The sequence below is a fragment of the Primulina huaijiensis genome, chromosome 2 (genome assembly GCF_012295235.1).
Source record: "Primulina huaijiensis isolate GDHJ02 chromosome 2, ASM1229523v2, whole genome shotgun sequence".
Lineage (NCBI taxonomy): Eukaryota > Viridiplantae > Streptophyta > Magnoliopsida > Lamiales > Gesneriaceae > Primulina > Primulina huaijiensis.
This window is the reverse complement of record NC_133307.1, coordinates 22,483,061-22,501,824: the sequence shown is the minus strand read 5'-3', so window position 1 is coordinate 22,501,824 and position 18,764 is coordinate 22,483,061. Positions and strand designations below refer to the sequence as shown.

At 34.4% G+C, this 18,764-nt stretch overlaps 3 protein-coding genes across 7 annotated transcripts in view; 2 read left to right on the top strand and 1 right to left on the bottom strand.

Moving 5' to 3' along the window:
• Positions 1–131: 131 nt before the first annotated feature.
• Positions 132–3,343, bottom strand: LOC140970514 (uncharacterized). Of its 2 annotated transcripts, none has more exons than XM_073432294.1 (2): positions 3,160–3,343; positions 132–2,560 (listed from the first exon to the last, which is right to left on the bottom strand). In XM_073432294.1, the coding sequence occupies exon 2, from the start codon at positions 2,531–2,533 to the stop codon at positions 308–310; it is 2,226 nt and encodes a 741-aa protein (XP_073288395.1). In that variant the 5' UTR covers positions 2,534–2,560; positions 3,160–3,343; the 3' UTR covers positions 132–307. The 2 variants fall into 2 exon arrangements, with proteins under 2 accessions (XP_073288395.1, XP_073288403.1); XM_073432302.1 differs by having other exon boundaries at positions 132–2,556.
• Positions 3,344–8,109: 4,766 nt separating this feature from the next.
• Positions 8,110–12,979, top strand: LOC140970504 (myosin-binding protein 1-like). 2 transcript variants are annotated; one of them, XM_073432281.1, is made up of 4 exons: positions 8,110–8,171; positions 8,255–8,306; positions 10,231–11,285; positions 11,563–12,976. In XM_073432281.1, the coding sequence occupies exons 3-4, from the start codon at positions 10,301–10,303 to the stop codon at positions 12,702–12,704; spliced, it is 2,127 nt and encodes a 708-aa protein (XP_073288382.1). In that variant the 5' UTR covers positions 8,110–8,171; positions 8,255–8,306; positions 10,231–10,300; the 3' UTR covers positions 12,705–12,976. The 2 variants fall into 2 exon arrangements, 1 of the variants encoding a protein (XP_073288382.1); XR_012174144.1 differs by having other exon boundaries at positions 8,114–8,306; positions 11,563–12,797; positions 12,829–12,979.
• Positions 12,980–15,101: 2,122 nt separating this feature from the next.
• LOC140970487 (protein WVD2-like 1) overlaps positions 15,102–18,764 on the top strand; it is a 9,593-nt gene continuing 5,930 nt past the window's right edge. The window contains exons 1-6 of one of the 3 annotated variants that reach the window (XM_073432249.1): positions 15,102–15,303; positions 16,377–16,752; positions 17,272–17,351; positions 17,452–17,542; positions 17,659–17,730; positions 17,866–17,976. In XM_073432249.1, the coding sequence (XP_073288350.1) occupies positions 16,381–16,752; positions 17,272–17,351; positions 17,452–17,542; positions 17,659–17,730; positions 17,866–17,976 (726 nt within the window). In that variant the 5' untranslated portion in view covers positions 15,102–15,303; positions 16,377–16,380. Of the gene's footprint in view, positions 15,304–16,373; positions 16,753–17,271; positions 17,352–17,451; positions 17,543–17,658; positions 17,731–17,865; positions 17,977–18,764 lie in introns of all 3 variants that reach the window. The other 2 variants (XM_073432257.1, XM_073432266.1) reach the window with 2 other exon arrangements.

The following is an 18,764-nucleotide window of genomic DNA, read 5'->3' as shown; positions in this document are numbered from 1 at the left end:
GTATCAAATTTGATGGAATCATAATTGTTTAAACACCACTTGGATCCGTGAGCTAAAAAACATAAGATTGAAAAAACAAAAAGATCACTCGATCCCATTCTAGCGTTCCATCGAATTTGAAAGTAGACTACTGAACACAACACATATGAAGCTTAATTATTCGACAGGATGAACAAGAATTACGCTACTCATCTGAAACTGGACTAATAATAAATAATTAATAACAAGGAATAAGAAAAATAATGCACAGATAAGCGCTTGGCCTAATTTTATTGTATAAAATCAAATATCTATCCAAGAGAAGCACTCATATTGGAGCAGCACAGGTCGTCCTGAAGTGTCCGGTTTGATTGCAGCGACTACAATGTACGACCCTCTTCACACGGCCACGATCTTCCGCTCTGACTCGTTTCTTCCTTGGACGGCCAGGTGGACGCAAGGATTTAGGTGGATTGATAATAATGTCCATTGGGTTATTATACACAACAATATCAGTAGCTTTGTTGGAATTAGAATCTCCTTCGGAAAACTCCTTCCAAAGCGTTTTATCAGGGATGGGATGTATAGTTTGGGAGTACGTTTTCCGATAAGTGGCAACCGTGAAACTACTCTCAGTAAATCGATGGACGTTCTGTCTGCATGAAAGTAAGGCTGCAACGGCATGCGCACATGGTAAACCATAGAGTTGCCATCCCCGGCAAAGACAGCAACGGCTCCGAATATCAACAATATTCGTTCCCTCGTGAGATATTACCGCGAACTCTGCTTCATTTGCTCGGAGAACCTGATAAGTTCGAGCACGTTCAAGGGCCTCTGCAACTCGTCTCTCAGCTGTAGGAACAAGAATGGAAGTCCACTGCATACTAGCCTCTCGACGTTCATTGAACCAAGTCATGAGCTGCCTTCGAATACATTCCATCATCTGAATTATCGGAAGACCCGAGGCTTCTAAAATCCAAGTGTTCAGCGATTCCACTATATTAGCAGTCAGATGTCCAAATCTTGTTCCCTCAAAATAAGCGGTAGCCCATAGACGAGGGGGAATTCGCCTTATCCAGTAGGCAGCATCTTGAGACATCTCTTCAATTTCTAGTATTTTGGTGTCAAAATCATTCACAGTTAAAACATGAGCGGCTTCCCATAAAAGGTTAACGAGCATAGTATTGTTAAATTCTTTGCGGAAGCTTTCACTTAAATGGCGCATGCAAAAGCCATGGAAAGCAGTGGGAAAATTTGCTTCCACTCCATCTACGATGCCCTTCTGCCTATCTGATAATATCGTAAGCCTTGGCATGTTTTCCGTATTAACCTCGAGCAAGCTATGAAGTTCAAATAGAAACCACATCCAGTTATCATCATTTTCCTCATCAACAACACCAAAGGCAAGAGGAAAAAGGCCACCGTACCCATCAAAACCAGTAGCAAGAAGCAAAGTACCAAGGTATTCGCTCTTCAAGAATGTTCTGTCCAGCCCAAGAAGAGGACGACAAGCACTCAGGAAACCATAGATGGATGCTTGGAATGAGATAAAGAGGCGCTGAAAGCAATTGTCAGCCGGATTTGTATAAACAGATGCAATACTTCCTGGGTTCGTCCGTTTCACTTGCTCACAGTACTGCGGAAGGAGACGATAGCCTTCTTCAAAGGATCCACGCATGGCAGTCATAATCCTCTCCTTTCCACGCCAAGCTTGCTTGTACGATAAAGTAATACCATGAACTCTGTGAATCTCTTCCAAGATCTCTTTCGGCTTGCAATTGGGATTTTCTCGAAGGCGTTGCTCCACAGAATTGGCAACCCACTGGACTGAAGCTTGCTGATGCCCCAGATGGCTGATTCCTCCACACGTATGGCTATCATTAATGGTCCTAATTGTGAAAGTCGGTACACCAGGGAGTTTCGCAGCATGAATGCGCCAAGGGCAGCCCTCACTGGCACATTTAGCAGTGAATCGAGTTTTATCCGATTTAATGGTCTGCACTTCAAAGTGCAGAGCAATAGCTGTGTCCCTCAATGCCCTGCGACAGGCTTTAACATCGGGAAATTCTTGCCCCACCACAAGTTCATGGTTAGGACTTAGAGCGAGAGTTCGTTGCTGAAGGACAGAAGAGGGAGTAACTACTAAAGCATTTTGGTGAACAGTCATTTCATGCAACGATCCAATACTAATGTCCTCATGCTGGAGTACCGCTAAATCCATATTCTCGTCAAGTTCTTGGTTATCAGATACAGCCAACTCATTGTGCTCGGGGATAACAAGTTCGATGTTCTCGCCATGTAAATGCACCTCTTGAACTTCGTGTTCGGGTTTCTCTTCCATTGCTAGCCCGTCCACCTGCTCATATTCGTGCTCATCAACACCCTCGGACAAGTGGCTCTGCCCCAAACCAGCCTCATGCTCAGGAGTCTGTCCCATCTCCAAGCCACGCATTCGTGCAATATCTGTGTCATGATTAGGGCCTAGCACAACCTGCAAGTTCTGACCAAGGTTTCCATTATGATTATGTCCGAGCAGCAATTCCCGGTTCGTCATTTTCTATCGTACAGGGATGATACCTTCCTTCACAATGCCACATAATTGACATCTCAGAGTTAATTTAGCCAGAACTTAATGAAAAGAAAAATCTTTAGAACGCAGAGACACTTTTGTCTGCTAATCTAGCATGAAAATATCCACTCATTCTAAAAAATACACGAAATCACCAGATTCTTAAAAAAATTTACTTACCGAATTGGCTAAACAGTATAGAATCATATTTGTTCCACAAAAATAAAATAATTTCCAAAAGAAGCAGCAGCGGAACAAGCTTATATATCGTTCTAATACAGTAAAACGTCAATTAGCAAAGAAAAACATATGCCCCCAAGGATTTCACCCAGAAACACGTATAGACAAGTGAGAAAAGGATCAAAACCCACATAAAAGAACAAATCGAAACAGTATCCAAATAAAAAATACCAAAAAAAAAAACAATTTTTTCTCGAGTTTTCAACCTTGAACCCATAATAAACAAAACCCAGATTCAAAAACACTAGAAACTAAACTAATCTTGGGAAAAAAAACACTACCGATCAACCCCCAGTAATCTAACTCGAAACCCAGTAAGAATCAAGAAAGATCATGCTTAAAAAAGATTGATTAAATAATCAGAGGGATACCTGACAAGTAACAAGAATTTGAAAGTGGCGGGTAAAAAAGGTATAGGAAAGAAGGAGAAAATCGGGAAAAAAGAGAGAACAAGGGCAGAAGGGGGGCGGGGCGTAGGAAGGAGGGTTGAGATGGGAATTCCAGGCGCTCCCGAAGCTGTGAGAGATGGGCATTTAGGTCAAAACTTGTAGGGGATATGTCATTCTTCTTTTTCCCCTTTTTTTGTACTTACCATAATACCCCTTTTCTATTTTCTCTATCCTTTTCTTTTATTTTCTCTCTATTTTTGTGAAGAGTGTCAAATTGTAGTTTCGACATTTCATAATAATAATGAAATGATATTTCAATATTATATTTATCATTTGATATCATGTTGGACCATAATATTAATTTCATTTCGTTTTTTTACTTGAGATGACAACGGATAGACAGTTTAAAGTAACGATAAAAGTGTCGAAGTACTTAAAACTGAATACTCCGAATGAAAATAAATATCACACGTGACAAGTCAGAAATCAATATTTCAAATTACTAATCGAAACATTTCATGCCAAAAACTTTTTTTTAACCAAAATTATGATAGATTTGTAAATAAATATACATTATCTTACCATTTTCTCATATACTTTTGCTGCATTGCTCTCTTTTCAGTCGGGACATTAAAATTAGATGACTATGTTCTTTTTCAATTTTCCGATAAGTTGGACTTGTTGCTTTTAGCTAGGCTTTAGCCATGAGTAATGTTCATCTTGGAAATCGAATTTTTATATAAAATTGTGATGATTTTGAAAAATAAATAGATATTATTTTACTGTTTTCCAATGCGTCATTAATATTCTTTTACAATTATTTTTTTTTTCATGTATTGGATTTTGTTACTTCAATGAATTGTATTCTGCTCATAAGTTCTTGGAGTTTGCCCGTAGTTGGGAATTTAATAATTTTCAGATAAATATATTCTAAAAATATTTCAGATAAGTTGTAAAATTTTGCTCCAGTTCTCAACTCATTAGGGGTGTATCCAATCTATGATATTTCAATGATTTTTTATTGATTTTTGTAGAGTTTAAAAGTTTAAGCATATTCAATTTGTATTTTATATAATCTAAAAAAATTATTGATATTCAAAATAAAAAAATTATCGAGTTTTTAAACATAATATAGTATTCAACCTTTGTTTTATGAATTATATACTCTTATCTCATCCTTGCAATGTTGGAATATTAAAATTAATAAGTATGAGTGTTTAAATAATTATTTAAAATTATTGATAAAATATATATATATATATATATATATATTTATTTATTTATTTATAACATGAATATATNTGAAAATGTAATATAAAAAAAAAGTCATAGTTTATACAATATTTTAGAGAGTATGAATAAATATATAAAAATAACACAAAACTCAAAATCGTAACCGAAATTAAACGAAATGATACAATAAAAGTAAATATTTAATGGAGTGTTATTTATACTCCATTTTTTAAAAATACACTTCATATTTTTTTATTATTCTAAAATGCATAATATATCATCAAAGATTTTTTAAAATATTTTAAAAAACATATATACAATATCTTTTATACAATTTTATTTTATTAAATATTAAAACTAATTCAAAAAAACTCTCATGAGACTCTCTCATGAGTCAATTTGTGAGACATATTTTTTACCCTATCCGACTCATGAGAAATATAATTTTATGTGAAATTATTATTTTTCACTCAAGATATGAATCAGGTCGACTCCTACTATGAATATAGATATGTGAAACCGTCTCACGAGAGACTTATTCACACTAATTTAAGTATTTTTTTCTACCTTGAGTAATTTTTTGTAAATATGTTGATAAACATTTTATTTAAACTATTGATTTCTTACATTTTTTAAGTAATGTAACACATTATTATTAGTATTTTTTTCTTTAAAAAGATATTACAATGGATTTTAAGATAATTTTTTTTCAAATATATTTTTTATTTTTATTTATAATATTTACTTATTTAATTTAACGAATCATAAAAAAATTGTAAACACTTGAATAATTCGTAGTTATTATGTGTGGGGACCCGGACGCTAATCATGTTCTTAATTGTCATTGGGACTAATTAATCAATTATAATAAACATGGTCTAAATATTTTTTTTAAATATAATATCAAATGCGGAACGTAATGGAATCACTCTACTATACATATCAGTATAAAAGTAAAGTACAAGTCTTGTACTATATACAATCATTTAAGACTAAGGTTTAACGACTACATATCAAGTGTTCAACCCTATCTCAGATCAAGTCCGTAGTCTCCACTTTAATCACGATCTCTCTCTTCATCTCTTCGACCCTGAACCTGTCCCACCTGTTGTCACGCACACATACAAACACGACAACAGCCGGATAACTCCGGTGAGAACAAATCCCAGTATAAATCAACGAAACATGCAATCATATAATTAATATAAAGCATGAAGCAGATATCAGATATATATCAAAATCTGAAACATAATTAATATCAAACTATCAATCATACTCGTGACTCCACGGCTCAGACTAGACTCAATCCTAGTCTAGGGATCCCGGTTTCCAGACGTTGGTATTCCTATATCGACCAACAGTAATAGAAGAAACTCCGATTCTATCCACGTCGATATAACCAAACATCCAGTGTCTTGACCTATCCGTCACAGACTATGGCACTATCGCCAATACACTATCTTGTGACATCGTGCAATGTGCCCGTGGCGATCCCGCCACTATCAGGTACTTCTGTCACAAGATCACTCGTCTAATATTCGTCTAACACATGCTCTCTATACATCAATAGAACAAGCATATCAAATCAAATCAATGCAAATAATAACAAATAGTATGTGATTTAGGGAAACACAAGTATATCCTACTTGTGTCGATCTCCCAATACCACATTGACTTATACCTTTCGTTTGTAGTCTCGGTCTGAAGAAACGGAAGTTCTGAACTCAAGATTGTCTCTGTAAATCTGAAAGGACATATCGAGAATAATAATATCAACCTTCCATTCTCAATTCAATACTGAATCTGATTAATATGAATTTAATTCAGATCATCGACATAACGACACAATCTCAATATCCCCGTAAATACCATATCAACAGATATCAATTACCAATCATAACCCATATCCAATACAATCTATAAGCCAGTCACAATTCAAATCTGTCCAATACCACTCAATATAATCTGAAAAATCATAACAAATCCGTAATCAATCTGACTTCTATTCTATGATGTCTAACGTATCAAGAACATCATATAGGAATCCTATTCAATTCTGACAATAGCATAATTTCAAATCATATCAAAACGTAGTAAAACTTACGTCCAGTTGTAGCCTACGTCGATAGGAACACAATACCGAAGTCGNCGCGCATATGCGCGAGGTTCTCTGGAATTGCATTTGATTCCTCGCACAACTCGCGCATATGCGCGTACAATCTCCGCGCATGTGCGCGACATGCTCTGGAAATCTATTTTGGCTACTGGACATCTCGCGCATGTGCGCCTACTTTTCTGGAAATGCATCATGGCCACTGGACTCATCGCGCATATGCGCGCGCTCTGCCGCGCATGTGCGCGGAAGGTTCTGTTCCGCGCTTAATCTTCCTGTGTAGCTCGCGCATATGCGCGCCCTCATGCCGCGCATATGCGCGAGACCTACTGGTCACGCAACAAACACACCCATGCTCTTCCACTTCCATTTTCGTAGCGATCCGGCTATAATCAAATCACTATATCGATAATTAATCTCAAATTACCGTAATCAAATTTCGGGCATTACATTATATATGTCATTATAGATTTAAGTTTTTCAAATAAATTTATCTTTAGTAAAATAATAAATATTTGAAATCTTATAAATTATTACTTTAATTAAATATATAAATATATTTTTATTTAATACTATTTCAAAATCAATATATGAAAAATAATGAGGAATATTATTATTTTTTAAAAATAAACTAATTAATAACATTGAAAATTGGAACATCATTAAATATAACACTAATTTACATATATATTTTTAGCATGAAATTTTTTGTCAAAATCTGTTTTATATAACAACTCTACTTAAATATACCCATTAGATTCAATCAAATCCTCAATCTCAATTCATTTTTAATTGTTTACATCAACTAATTTGCTAATCATACTTTATAAAATTATAAAATAATCACTCGTGTTTAAAATTGACAGCTTGACAAAAAAATAAACTATTATCAACAATTTTTTTTTTATAGAAGTTTTGTCTGATTCAAAGCCATTATCCTAAGATGAAAAACAATAATAAAATCGAATGAATCTTCAATATAAATTATGAAAAAAGTAATTGCTTTTGATGGAAAGTGGGGAAGGGTGACTGCCTTTCGGTAATATAGTGACAACTCCGAGTAGATCATTCATCACCAAATGAATACAAATTTACATTTTCTTGTCTAAAATCATTTCTCACTCACTCCTTTTATAGTTTTATTATTCTTATTCCATCTCATGTGAATAAATAATTTATACTAGCGATTGTTGTACGCGATACCCATGTACTCACACGATCTAATTATCGGTGTGGGCATGAAATATTTTAAAAAAAATCAGAGAGAAATAAAAAAAAATTATGAACATTGAGAAAAACGGGGGATAAGTTGAAGAAAGATTAAGATTACTAATAAATAAAAAATGTATGTGAGAGTAAAATTGAAAAAAAAAATGGTAACAAAACCATGTTTCCGAGATGTCCAAGTATTATAGTTATAAATTAATAAAAATAGTCAAATTTAGAATAAATAGCATCAGAAATATATAATTCATGGGACGTAATATGTCGAATACGTTTTGAGATTCACATATGTGTGTGTATATATATGTCATAATCATCGGTCAATGTCTGTTTTCTATTTCAACTTGCCTTTAGTTTTCAATATAATAATCATATTTCAACCAATCCCACCTCTGAAAACTGCGTGCACACCTCACATGTACATGTAACTATTTGCAAATCTTTATCGGTTCTTGACTTTTTTCTTTTCTTGCTTTCAACCACCAAGTCCATTTTGTTTATATACAGATCAGCTTGGTCACCCAAGTCTTCCTTGTGGAAACTGTCTTCAGATTATCGGGTTTGATTCTGCCTGTCTTCTTGTCATTTCTTTTGGCTTTTAGTTGTTTATATAGATTTCTAAGCTGATTTCTTGGATTAATAATACCAACGAAACGTGGTGATTTAATTCTTGAATGGGTTATGTTTAGGCTTCTGTTTGCACTTGATTCTATGCTATTTGGGGCAGACTTTTGCAGAGGTTATGGTTATGGGTTATGGAATTTTTTCTGTTTTTAGACAATATGATAATGAAATTTGATGTGTTTTATGATCTGAAAAAGAGCTTTGAAATCTTAAAACTCGAGTATGTATGCCCGTGTTTTTGTTTATATAAAGGACTTAAATTTTTACTTTATTGATCAAGTCTCTTTGGCAATTTATCTGATTTACTATTTCCAGTGGTCTCTGTTTTTGAGCTTGGTTCAAGATACATGGGGGAAATATTTTTCCCCATTCATACTCCATACAAATAATTGTTGGATAATTTTGATGTTTAATGAATGAAAATTAAGTAAATTAATCAATGTATTTGATTTGAAAAATTTGAAAAGAAAAACGAAGCTTAATGAACGAATATTATGTTCGGTGGTTCTGAATTAAACTCGAAACAATTTCATCGAATGTTGAAAGAACTTCAAACGAGTAGTCGGAACATGTAAGGGACGGAAACGAAAAAAAAATAAAAATTGGTCGTGAACAGTAGCAGGCGCGCACCTACGCGCGAATCTGCGCGCAGGTGGGCAGGCGCACGCCTGCCGATAGCGCTCGACAGTGCCCCTTCGTGGTTTTTCGTGTCCCTTCGGATTTTTTTGGTATTTTTTCATTTTCTTGGCATTGTTCGATGATTGTGGTCAGTTACAATGGCCAAGGGACACCCTTATGAATGAAAACTCGTGTCTTTTCACTTGAAAAACTTAAATGTTTGATTATTGAAAATCAAACACACATAACATCATTTTGCATATTTTCTTCTTCTTTCTTCAACAAGAGAGAGTTCCTTCATTTTCTTGTGATATAACTTGAATATTTGAGTTCTCATTATTCAAGAGTTGTAGTTGTATTTTGGGAGAAGATTGCCACCAACCTCTAGCACATTGTGAGGGGCAAATTCTTCTTAAGGAGAAAGTGTTCAACACTTGCCTCTACAAAGCCTATATTATTGTTTTCTTCTTACTTTTCCTCTCAAATTTGAATACCACAAACAACAAGAAATATTTATATACAGGACCCATGCATCTCGCTATATTTAGTGTTTATCTGGTGTATTATGAAACTATACTAGGATTGTTTATCTGGAGTATCAGATTGAGTAAACTGATTATTTCTTAGCATGATGATATTTGTTTATGCGTAGTTGAATACCTTCCTCTTACGCCAGATGAACAATTGTGGAATGTGGAGCATATTGCCATGATCACATGACAATTTCATGAAAAATAATGAAATGATCAAAAGTTTGGAGAATTCTTAGGCTTAAAAGTTTAGTGCCTTGAGTTTGGTCTGTCTTCTTAAGCTTTTGTGCTTGACATTCGTAAACACGATCCATCCTCACGCTTTGTAAATTAATCTTCAAATGGGACTTCCTTGTGGACTTAAGTCTTCTCATTGCTCGCTGAGAGCCGAAACACCAGCCATTGACCCGTGTCCATGATGTGGCAATATTTTGGCACCAAGTTTGGCCAGTTGAATGAGATTTGTCGCGAATGGGCCGTTGTAGTCATTGGCTTCTGAAGTGATGGGAAATTTTACATGTATCACATTGGTTTTGCAAATAACTGATGAGTGTACTTGATTGAGCTCAAGTTTGATCAGTCATGATTGTTTTACTTTTTCAGATGATGCATAAAGATTGCTTTTGAAGTTGATTTATATATTTCTATAAGCGTATGCTGCCTTAAACCTTAATTTTTGTCTCACATCATTATGTTTTTCAATCTTTCCAGTTGTGGGATTTGAAGCTGTTAATCATCAGCGGCATTTTGAGCAAATTGGATCCTTTTTTTTATTGGAGATATGGTCAGAATGGAGACGAGGCAGACTCAAAAGGTTGAAAATGAGCAGAAAGCTTCCCTCAGTATCGCCTCATCCTTAGTTTCGGCAGTGCATGAATGGCTGCTGATTTTTATGCTTTTTATTGATGCCATTTTCTCCTACTTGGTCACGACTTTCGCTCGCTACTTCCGACTCCAAATCCCATGTTTGCTATGCTCAAGACTCGATCACATACTGGGAAAGGAGAGGCCTGGCTTTGTTTGGGACTTGTTGTGCAACAAGCACAAGTTAAAGGTCTCTTCTTTAGTTTTTTGTAAACTTCATAATAACCTCGTAGATGTTCACGGGACGTGTGAAAATTGCTTCTTTTCATCTGCTGAAACCAAGAATGAGCCAAATGCTGAAACATATAGATTGCTGATTGGGAAATTAGGGAATGATCCTCAACATGGGCTCGATGATGAATATAAACTTGGTTCTTGTAATACAAGGATGTGTTGTTGTTGTAATGAACTATGGGCCTCAAGAAATCTTGTGCCAAAGTTTTTCGGTACCAAATCAACTGATTCTGAGAAATCTGAACGATCAAAGCTATACTTATCGAGGAACGAGGATGCTGGTCTTTTGTCACATGTAGAATATGCAAAAGTCAAGGTTACATCTGACACTGAATCAGAAACTCAAATATCAGACGATGAAACTCGTGGTAATCATATTCGTGAAATTGATATGCCAGAACAGGATTCGGCAGCTGTTGACGGCCTAACAGAACCACAAATTACTACAGTTACCGTCTGTCAAGCTTTGGAGAAATCAGTGGAGCCAGATGGGGCTTTCAGTTCTGGTTGTAATGTCAAATCCAAGGTGCCTCTTGGGCATGGATTAGAGGAACTTAATTGGCATGACAAAAATGATGTTAACACACCTTCCGATCTAATTTCTTTTACTGAGGCACCTCTCTGGTCCACTGTTATTGGGGCTCATTTTGAAGAACCCAAAGAAACTAGTAAGTCTTACTGCATATTTTTTCAATTATGTATCATACTTTTAAAGAATCCCTGTACCATTCCACCCTAGTTGCTATAAGATGGTGTAATTGGGGCAACAATAACCTCTGTTGCTCTGTGTTGGGCAGCTTTCAAAACATGATGTTTGAGATTTGGAAAATCTGATTTATACTGTTGCCATTAATTTTATTGGTATAGTGGGACACATTTCATCCTCTAGGTAGTCAAAAGATCTGTCCGATGATCTCTGACCTAATCTATGTTTTATTCCTTCAGATTATTCAAGAACCTCTGTCTTGGAGCAAGACGCTATGGTTGAACATGGAGAAACTTCTAAGATGGGAAACAACTCCATGGACAGAGCAGATTTAATGAAAGAAAAATCAGTAGAACGTGGAGAAATTTCAGTGATTAGAAGTGATCCCATTACAGCAAATGAAACTCAAATAGATCCAAAACCTAGTACAACCGATTCAAGTTTGCAAATTGCGGATTCTTTAGAACTTGTTGATGCTTATAGATTAGCCATTGGGGCTAGAGGGAGGCAGCTGTCTGGGAAACTCTTGGAACAACAAATGTCTATGAAAGAATCTAAGAGAGCCAGTGAAGATTTGAAGCTCTTGTTGTCACAAATATCTCCAGCCCGAGGGATTGAATTATTCTTAAATGACAGCCCTAGGATGGTGCACATAAATAATGAAGATTATGTATCTATGGATGCTTCTAGTCCTTCCTTAGGGGTGCAACTATTTCAAAGAAGGATCTCGCTTGAGAGAAATGAATCGAGCTTATCACTAGATGGGAGCACAGTGAGCGAAATCGAAGGTGAAAGTTTGGTAGATCGGTTGAAACGTCAGGTTGCACATGACAAGAAAATAATGGGTTCTTTGTATAAAGAGTTGGAGGAAGAGAGAAACGCCTCCTCGATTGCTGCCAATCAAACCATGGCCATGATTACAAGGTTGCAAGAAGAGAAGTCATCGATCCATATGGAGGCTTCTCAGTATTTAAGACTGATGGAAGAACAAGCTGAGTATGATGGTGAGGCGTTCCAACAAGTAAACGACCTTCTCGTGGAGAAGGAGAAACGTATTCAATGTCTTGAGGAGGAGCTTGAACAGTTCAAAAATGGCTCATCAAATAAATTTTTCAAGCAAAGTTCTATACCAGATATCCCGGATCAAGAAACTGAAAAATATTCTATTCTAAAATCTTTGGAGAAACTCGAGGAAAAACTATTTGTCCTGTCAAAAGATGAAGTTCAGCTCAATGACATGAGGTGTACTCAAGAACCGGTCGGAATGGGAAGAAAGAACAATCTCTTAGAAAACACGTACATGAATAGAGATTCTGAGTTGGGTTGTATTCGGTATGAGCTTTCTGTTATCAGGAAAAGATTGGAAGAGCTTGATGTATAGACATTGTGGTATTGAGTGTTGAATCAACTCAGAGGACAAGGGCTCAGAATATAACAAGAAATGAAGGCTTCTTACATGGGAAACTCTAATTTTGTTGATACTTTTATATAGCATATATATCTAGTTTACATGTGCATGGATTTTACACTTCTGATTCTGAAGCAATTATCATTTCAGTGTAGCATTCAAACGATTGGTCTTGTGCCATTTCTTGGTGTGATTTGGAATCCAGTTTTATTCCAAAAAATAAAATCAAAAATATTTGTTGATGATGGAAGAAACACAAGTCCAATATCCCACCATTGGAGAATTCTTTAATTCCGTTAACCTATAATCATAAATTACATTAAATTTGAGGTAAATGCATAGTTGAAAATATGTGGTCCATTTAAGTGTGAATTATAGTGTTGAATATAGAGGTAGAGACGTAAGAAAAATAATAATATGACTCACTATTTGTTAGCCAAATTGCTAATAACAAAAATATAGAAGCAATAGAACGAAAATATGACTCACTATTTTTTAGCCAAATTACTAATAACAAAAATATAGAATCAATAGAACGAAAACAATCTCGTAAAGACAAAGCACTAAACGAAAATGAGCATATTATTTAAAGTATGAATTCATGTATAAAAAAATAACAAGAAAACAGTAAAGCAAACTGAAGCCTGTACGAAACACAATTATATAGATCAAATAACACATAAGATGTTCATGGTGTAATGTATGATATCTTTATGCTTATTCTGTTCTTGTTAAATCGATCAATTGTCATTAGCCTTTTGTCGGTGGATTTGTGTTGTCACTGTTATTTCAAATGATTTAGTCTATACATGATGCATTTTTCTTAATTTCCTGTCTTAAATTTCTGAGAAAATTTATTTTTATAATTTGTTTTAAAAGAACATACTTATGAGTACAACAAGATTCATCTTCGTTTACCATCCCACAAACAATGAACTGATATAAATATGTTTTTTATAAAAAAGATGTTTGAATTCGATATCAAATGACAACGAAAAAAATATATATCGTCATTATGTTGATGGTTTCTGTTGTCTTCATTTCATCAAGAACTGTTTGAAATAAAACAAGCTTATTTTGATTGATTAAAAAAGTTCATTAATTAAAAATTCAAATACGGGAAGTTAAGTTTTATAAATTGGACTTATTTATTTTCTTCATTTACTATAAAATAATGAAAATGAAAATGTACTGATTGTTTCAAACTTCCTCTGCTTGTATTTAATGGAACTCAATTCCACAGGCCCACCATGTCTGAAATAAAGAAATCTTCTCGTTTAAAGAAATATGGTGGGATACTGGGATATGTCTTCAGAGATTGGTGTTTATTGACTTGTTCTTTAGATACCTGCTTGTGTACATATTTCGATTTTTTTTTGGGTCAAGTTACATCCGACTTATGAGTAGGTCTCTTGTTAGACGGTCTCACGAATCTTTATCTGTGAGACATATCAACTCTACCCATATTCATGATTAAAAGTAATACTTTTTCATGGATGACCCAAATAAGAGATCCGTCTTACAAAATATGACCCGTGAGACTGTCTCACAAAAGTTTTTGCCTTGACGAGTAAGTTTGTTGTGAGACGGTTTCACGAATTTTTATTGTGAGACGGGTCAACCCTACCGATATTCACAATAAAAAATAATACTTTTAGCATAAAAAGTAATACTTTTTAATGGATGACTCAAATAAGAGATTCAACTCACGAAATTGATCCATGAGAACCTCTCACAATAATTTTTGTGTAATTGGTATGACAATGTCTGTTACAATTATAATTCTTATGTTCATGGGATTAATCATTCATCCATTTTGGACCAGACTCCTTATTTACTCCCCATCTTTTATATTTAGAAAACGTTTTCTTTATTTAACTTAACTAATATAAATCTATATCTTAATAATAATAATTTTAATAATAATAATAATATTTTATTATAATTATAATTATAAAAATTAAAATATCAAAATAATAATAACGAATAATAATAATATTATCAAATAAATCACTGTCATTTATATATAAAAAAATATTGATGATAAATAAAAACTTAATTATCACAAAATAATAATATATAATAAAATTAAATAATTGTTAAATAATAATAATAATTATAATATTTAATTAAAGGATAATTATTTAATAAAAAAATATTACTTATAAAAAAATTAATATCAATAATTATATTAGTTTGATGATAACAATAATTTCATAATAATTAATAGAGTATCAATATTTATAATTTATTATTTTTTAATAATAATAATTATTATTTAACCTTAGAGTGGTAAAAAAAATAATTATGACAGATAAAAAACAAAAACAAAAACAAAAACAAAATAAATGAAAGACACTAAAAATGAGAAACAGTCCCACGTTTTCGAGATTAGAGACTAACCAAAGGACTGGAAAAGAAGCAAAAAAGGAAGGGTAAAAAAACAAAGCCAAGAAATGAAAATTCCTCTGGTTGGCGAGGGAAAAAACGAGTTGGGCTCGCATTATTTGTAGGTGGTGTGCTGTTTTTGGGGGGAATTTGTTACGTTGTTCGGAAAGATTAAATTTTTTTTGTAAGTTTATTGGTTGTACTTTAGATTTCTCAATCGTTTAATGCGTTTGCTTTTGCTGTTTGTTTGTTTCGATCTTTGTGTTTCTCTTGAGTTTTCTTGATTATCTTGTTACGAGGAAATTTTTTGATAATCTTGTTAATTTATGGATTTTTCTTTGTTTGTTTGTAGCCTTCTTTTTTTCCCTGTGGTAATGGGGTCGACAGACGAGGGAATTTTTTGGTGTTTGCCATTTTTTGTACGATTATCTTTACTATGGATTTTTTATTGTTATTTCATTGTAACTATGGCTTTTTTATTGTTATTTCATTGATAGGATTTGATAATCTTGAACTGACATCAATAATCTTTGGCTTAGGAGACAAATTTGCTACTCTTCTCATTCGATTGATGGATTTGAAAGTCAGGCCTTTACTATTATTTTATTTTTGAGTTTCAAATGAAATTTTAGCTTTTAAATTACATTTATGTACTCCTAGAGTAGGACGTGTTCAGTTTCTTTTACCGAAAAGTCTTCTGCTAATGTCATGGGAAGAAGCCCAACTTTTGTTCTTGTTAGAAAAATAAAGATGGTTAGTTATTTTTACTGATGGTCCTAAATGTATTTATTGGAAAACTTGTTCTTTCCTTTTTAGCGATTTTATTTCCTTTAGGTTCTTGTTATTCCCTTTTGAAATATCTGCAGAGAAGATTTACTGTTCTTCTAAATATTTTTCAATGAATTCTAAGTTAAGACTCTGTAAGCTTTGATCATCGACGCAACTATAGTTTATCTAGCTTTGTGATTTTTTCTGTGTTGTTTCATATTTAATATATATACTGCAACGTTGGTACACACCTAAATAGCCACAAGTACATATTGTCGAGTCATGGTTTACATTATATTTTTCAGTAGATGTGCTTAAGTCGCACAAATTCCTAGAACACAACCTTCCAAGGTTTCAAGATTAGTTTCCATGACCTTGAGTTTATTTTATGTCCTTGAAGTACCAAAAAACTTGTATCATAATTTGAAACATTATTACGGGTATCTGAAAATGGATATCACTTTGATGTTTTGTTTTATTATGTAGCAGGCAAATGGGGAGAGATGTTGCAGGATTACATGTTGGCAATAAGCCCAATGCTATCAATGTGAAACCTAATGGTACCGTTCATGTTTCACCCAAAGCGGTACCAGAAAGTGTTGAAACTAAGGATAGTGAGCCAAAGGGTCATGCTACAAAAGATGACCTTCCAGAGAAATTTGTGAAGGCCGGGACTCAGAAATTGAGTGATAAAAAATCAAGCTCGCCAGTAAAGCCTGTGTCAGGTTCAGCCATTAATGGGACAAATAATGCAAATTCTTTTGAGCCTACGACCCCTGGCGTGGAGGGTGAAACCAGTGATTCGGGTGCAAAATGTTTGCCGATGTCTGGTGATTTGCTGTCTCCCAGGACCGGAAATTCACAGGTAAGTGCATTCTATGTACCTTGTACTTATAATCTCTTCCCGGTTCTTCAGACGTTGAAGTGCTTATGAATTATATATGCTAGTCACCAGGTATATGCATTGAATGTCCACATATTCAATATTTGTGCAAAAGGTTTTTGTAAAATGCAATTTAAATTTTGGGGGTTTGATCTCATATAAGTATTTTGGGCACTACATGTTTGTCATGTTAAAATGGTCATTATAATGGTTGCTTGTTGATATGGTATGCGTTTACTTCATAAAACACTTGCTTTTTATCAAGACAATGAATTTTTGTGAGAAGCCTTTTCACTTTTGATGTTAGGCATATGTTTGTTGTTGTTATCAGTGCTCAATTTAAATTACTTCACAATTTGTTGCTTGGTATGCTCTACACTTCATGAGAGACAGATGTCTCATGTTGCGAGCTTTAGAACTTAACAAAAGCCTGAGATAGATAAAGATATTGGTTGCTTGGGAATTTGCATTTGGTTCTGATGTTGAACATTTTTGTTCCAGCTCAACTCTCCGTTTACTCCAAGGCATCCTCTTGACAAAAAATACCTCGATGACGATGATAATTGCTCCTTGGCTTCCTCGTATCCTATATTTGATTTTTTCCTCGTTCTTCTCTTTGCTCTCGAATATCTCTCTCTTTTGCTGTATTCTTGCAAAGTAAAATATCCTTAATTTTTGTAGCACTGCAACATCCCGAACTAGTAAATTCCAAGTTACAGTGGCTGTGGGCCCATCATTCGTATGTGCGGACCGTTTAGAGAGGCGCAAGGAGGTATTTCTGATTGAGTGCTGCAGGATTTATAATTTCGTTCGGTCATTTATTCTCATTTATGTTTTCTGTCCATTTAGCAAAAGAAATCTTATATTTTTCTTCACTCCTCTTTATAGTTTTACTCTAAGTTGGAGGAAAAGCATAAAGCTTTGGAACAAGAGAGAGTTGAATATGAAGCTAGAACCAGGGTATGGCTTTATGATTTAGTTCTGTTATCTTTGTTCTTTATTATTATTTATTAGGCTTTTCTTTTTAGCCGCAACCTGCAGATCCCTTCTATCTTCAAACTTTATTCATCATTCTCTATCTTGATCTGTAAGTAGGATGAAGAACAAGAGGCTATAAAGCAGCTAAGGAAGAGCATGACATACAAGGCAAATCCAGTTCCTGGTTTTTATCATGAAGGACCTCCCCCGAAAGTTGAGCTTAAAAAGGTGCTAAGAAATCAATTTTCTTATGTGGTTTGGATGAAATGGCATGCATATGTGTGTGTGTGATATTTATGATTCGATTTTGATTTGTTTCCTTCTTATACTTAGGATTAAACCTTTTTCTCGCATGATTATTTGATCTTCATCAAAACGATGAATTTCTGTTAGAAATTCTTAGTTACGGTAGCAGAGCTAATTTAAGATAGCAGCGTCTTTTACGTAGATTACATCATAATTTCTAAGCACTTTTACTAATTGTGAGAACCCGAAATTTTCGAATACAATCAAAGGGATGAGACAAATTCATTATGCATGAAATGTCCCTTGATATACCAAAGTGACTCTTGGTGTGCATGGATGAATTTATTATGAAAGAGATGACCCTTGATATACCAAAGTGACTCTTGGTGTGCATGGATGAATGAATGAACACAATTAATACTTGCTTGGAATGCAAGGGGTTGGCCATGAGGAAGTTCAAAGGGCAAAATCTCACCTATAAATACACCATTGTATGTTGAAGAGACCACACCTAAAATCATCACAAAAATTCATCCCTCTCCTCTTCTCTCCTCTACTCTCCATTTCGACGTCTAAGGCAAGAAGAAAAAGGGGGAAGGCTTCGTGCAGTCCGAGTGATCAGAAGATACGTCGAAATGCTGCTGGATTTGCTTCATAAATCTAGGCAAAATACTGCAAGGTTTCGGTCACCGTCTGACCGAAATTCAACGGGAGTTGTACTTCAGGACTTGGCAATTTCGAAAACTACACCTTCGAATTCGGTAAGTGGG

Bases quoted from the DNA above. Each gene is read 5' to 3' on its own strand.
- LOC140970514 (XM_073432294.1), bottom strand. From the start codon at position 2,533: ATGACGAACCGGGAATTGCTGCTCGGACATAATCATAATGGAAACCTT.
- LOC140970504 (XM_073432281.1), top strand. From the start codon at position 10,301: ATGGTCAGAATGGAGACGAGGCAGACTCAAAAGGTTGAAAATGAGCAG. The intron at 11,286-11,562 runs GTAAGTCTTACT...TTATTCCTTCAG, and splicing joins TGAAGAACCCAAAGAAACTA to ATTATTCAAGAACCTCTGTC.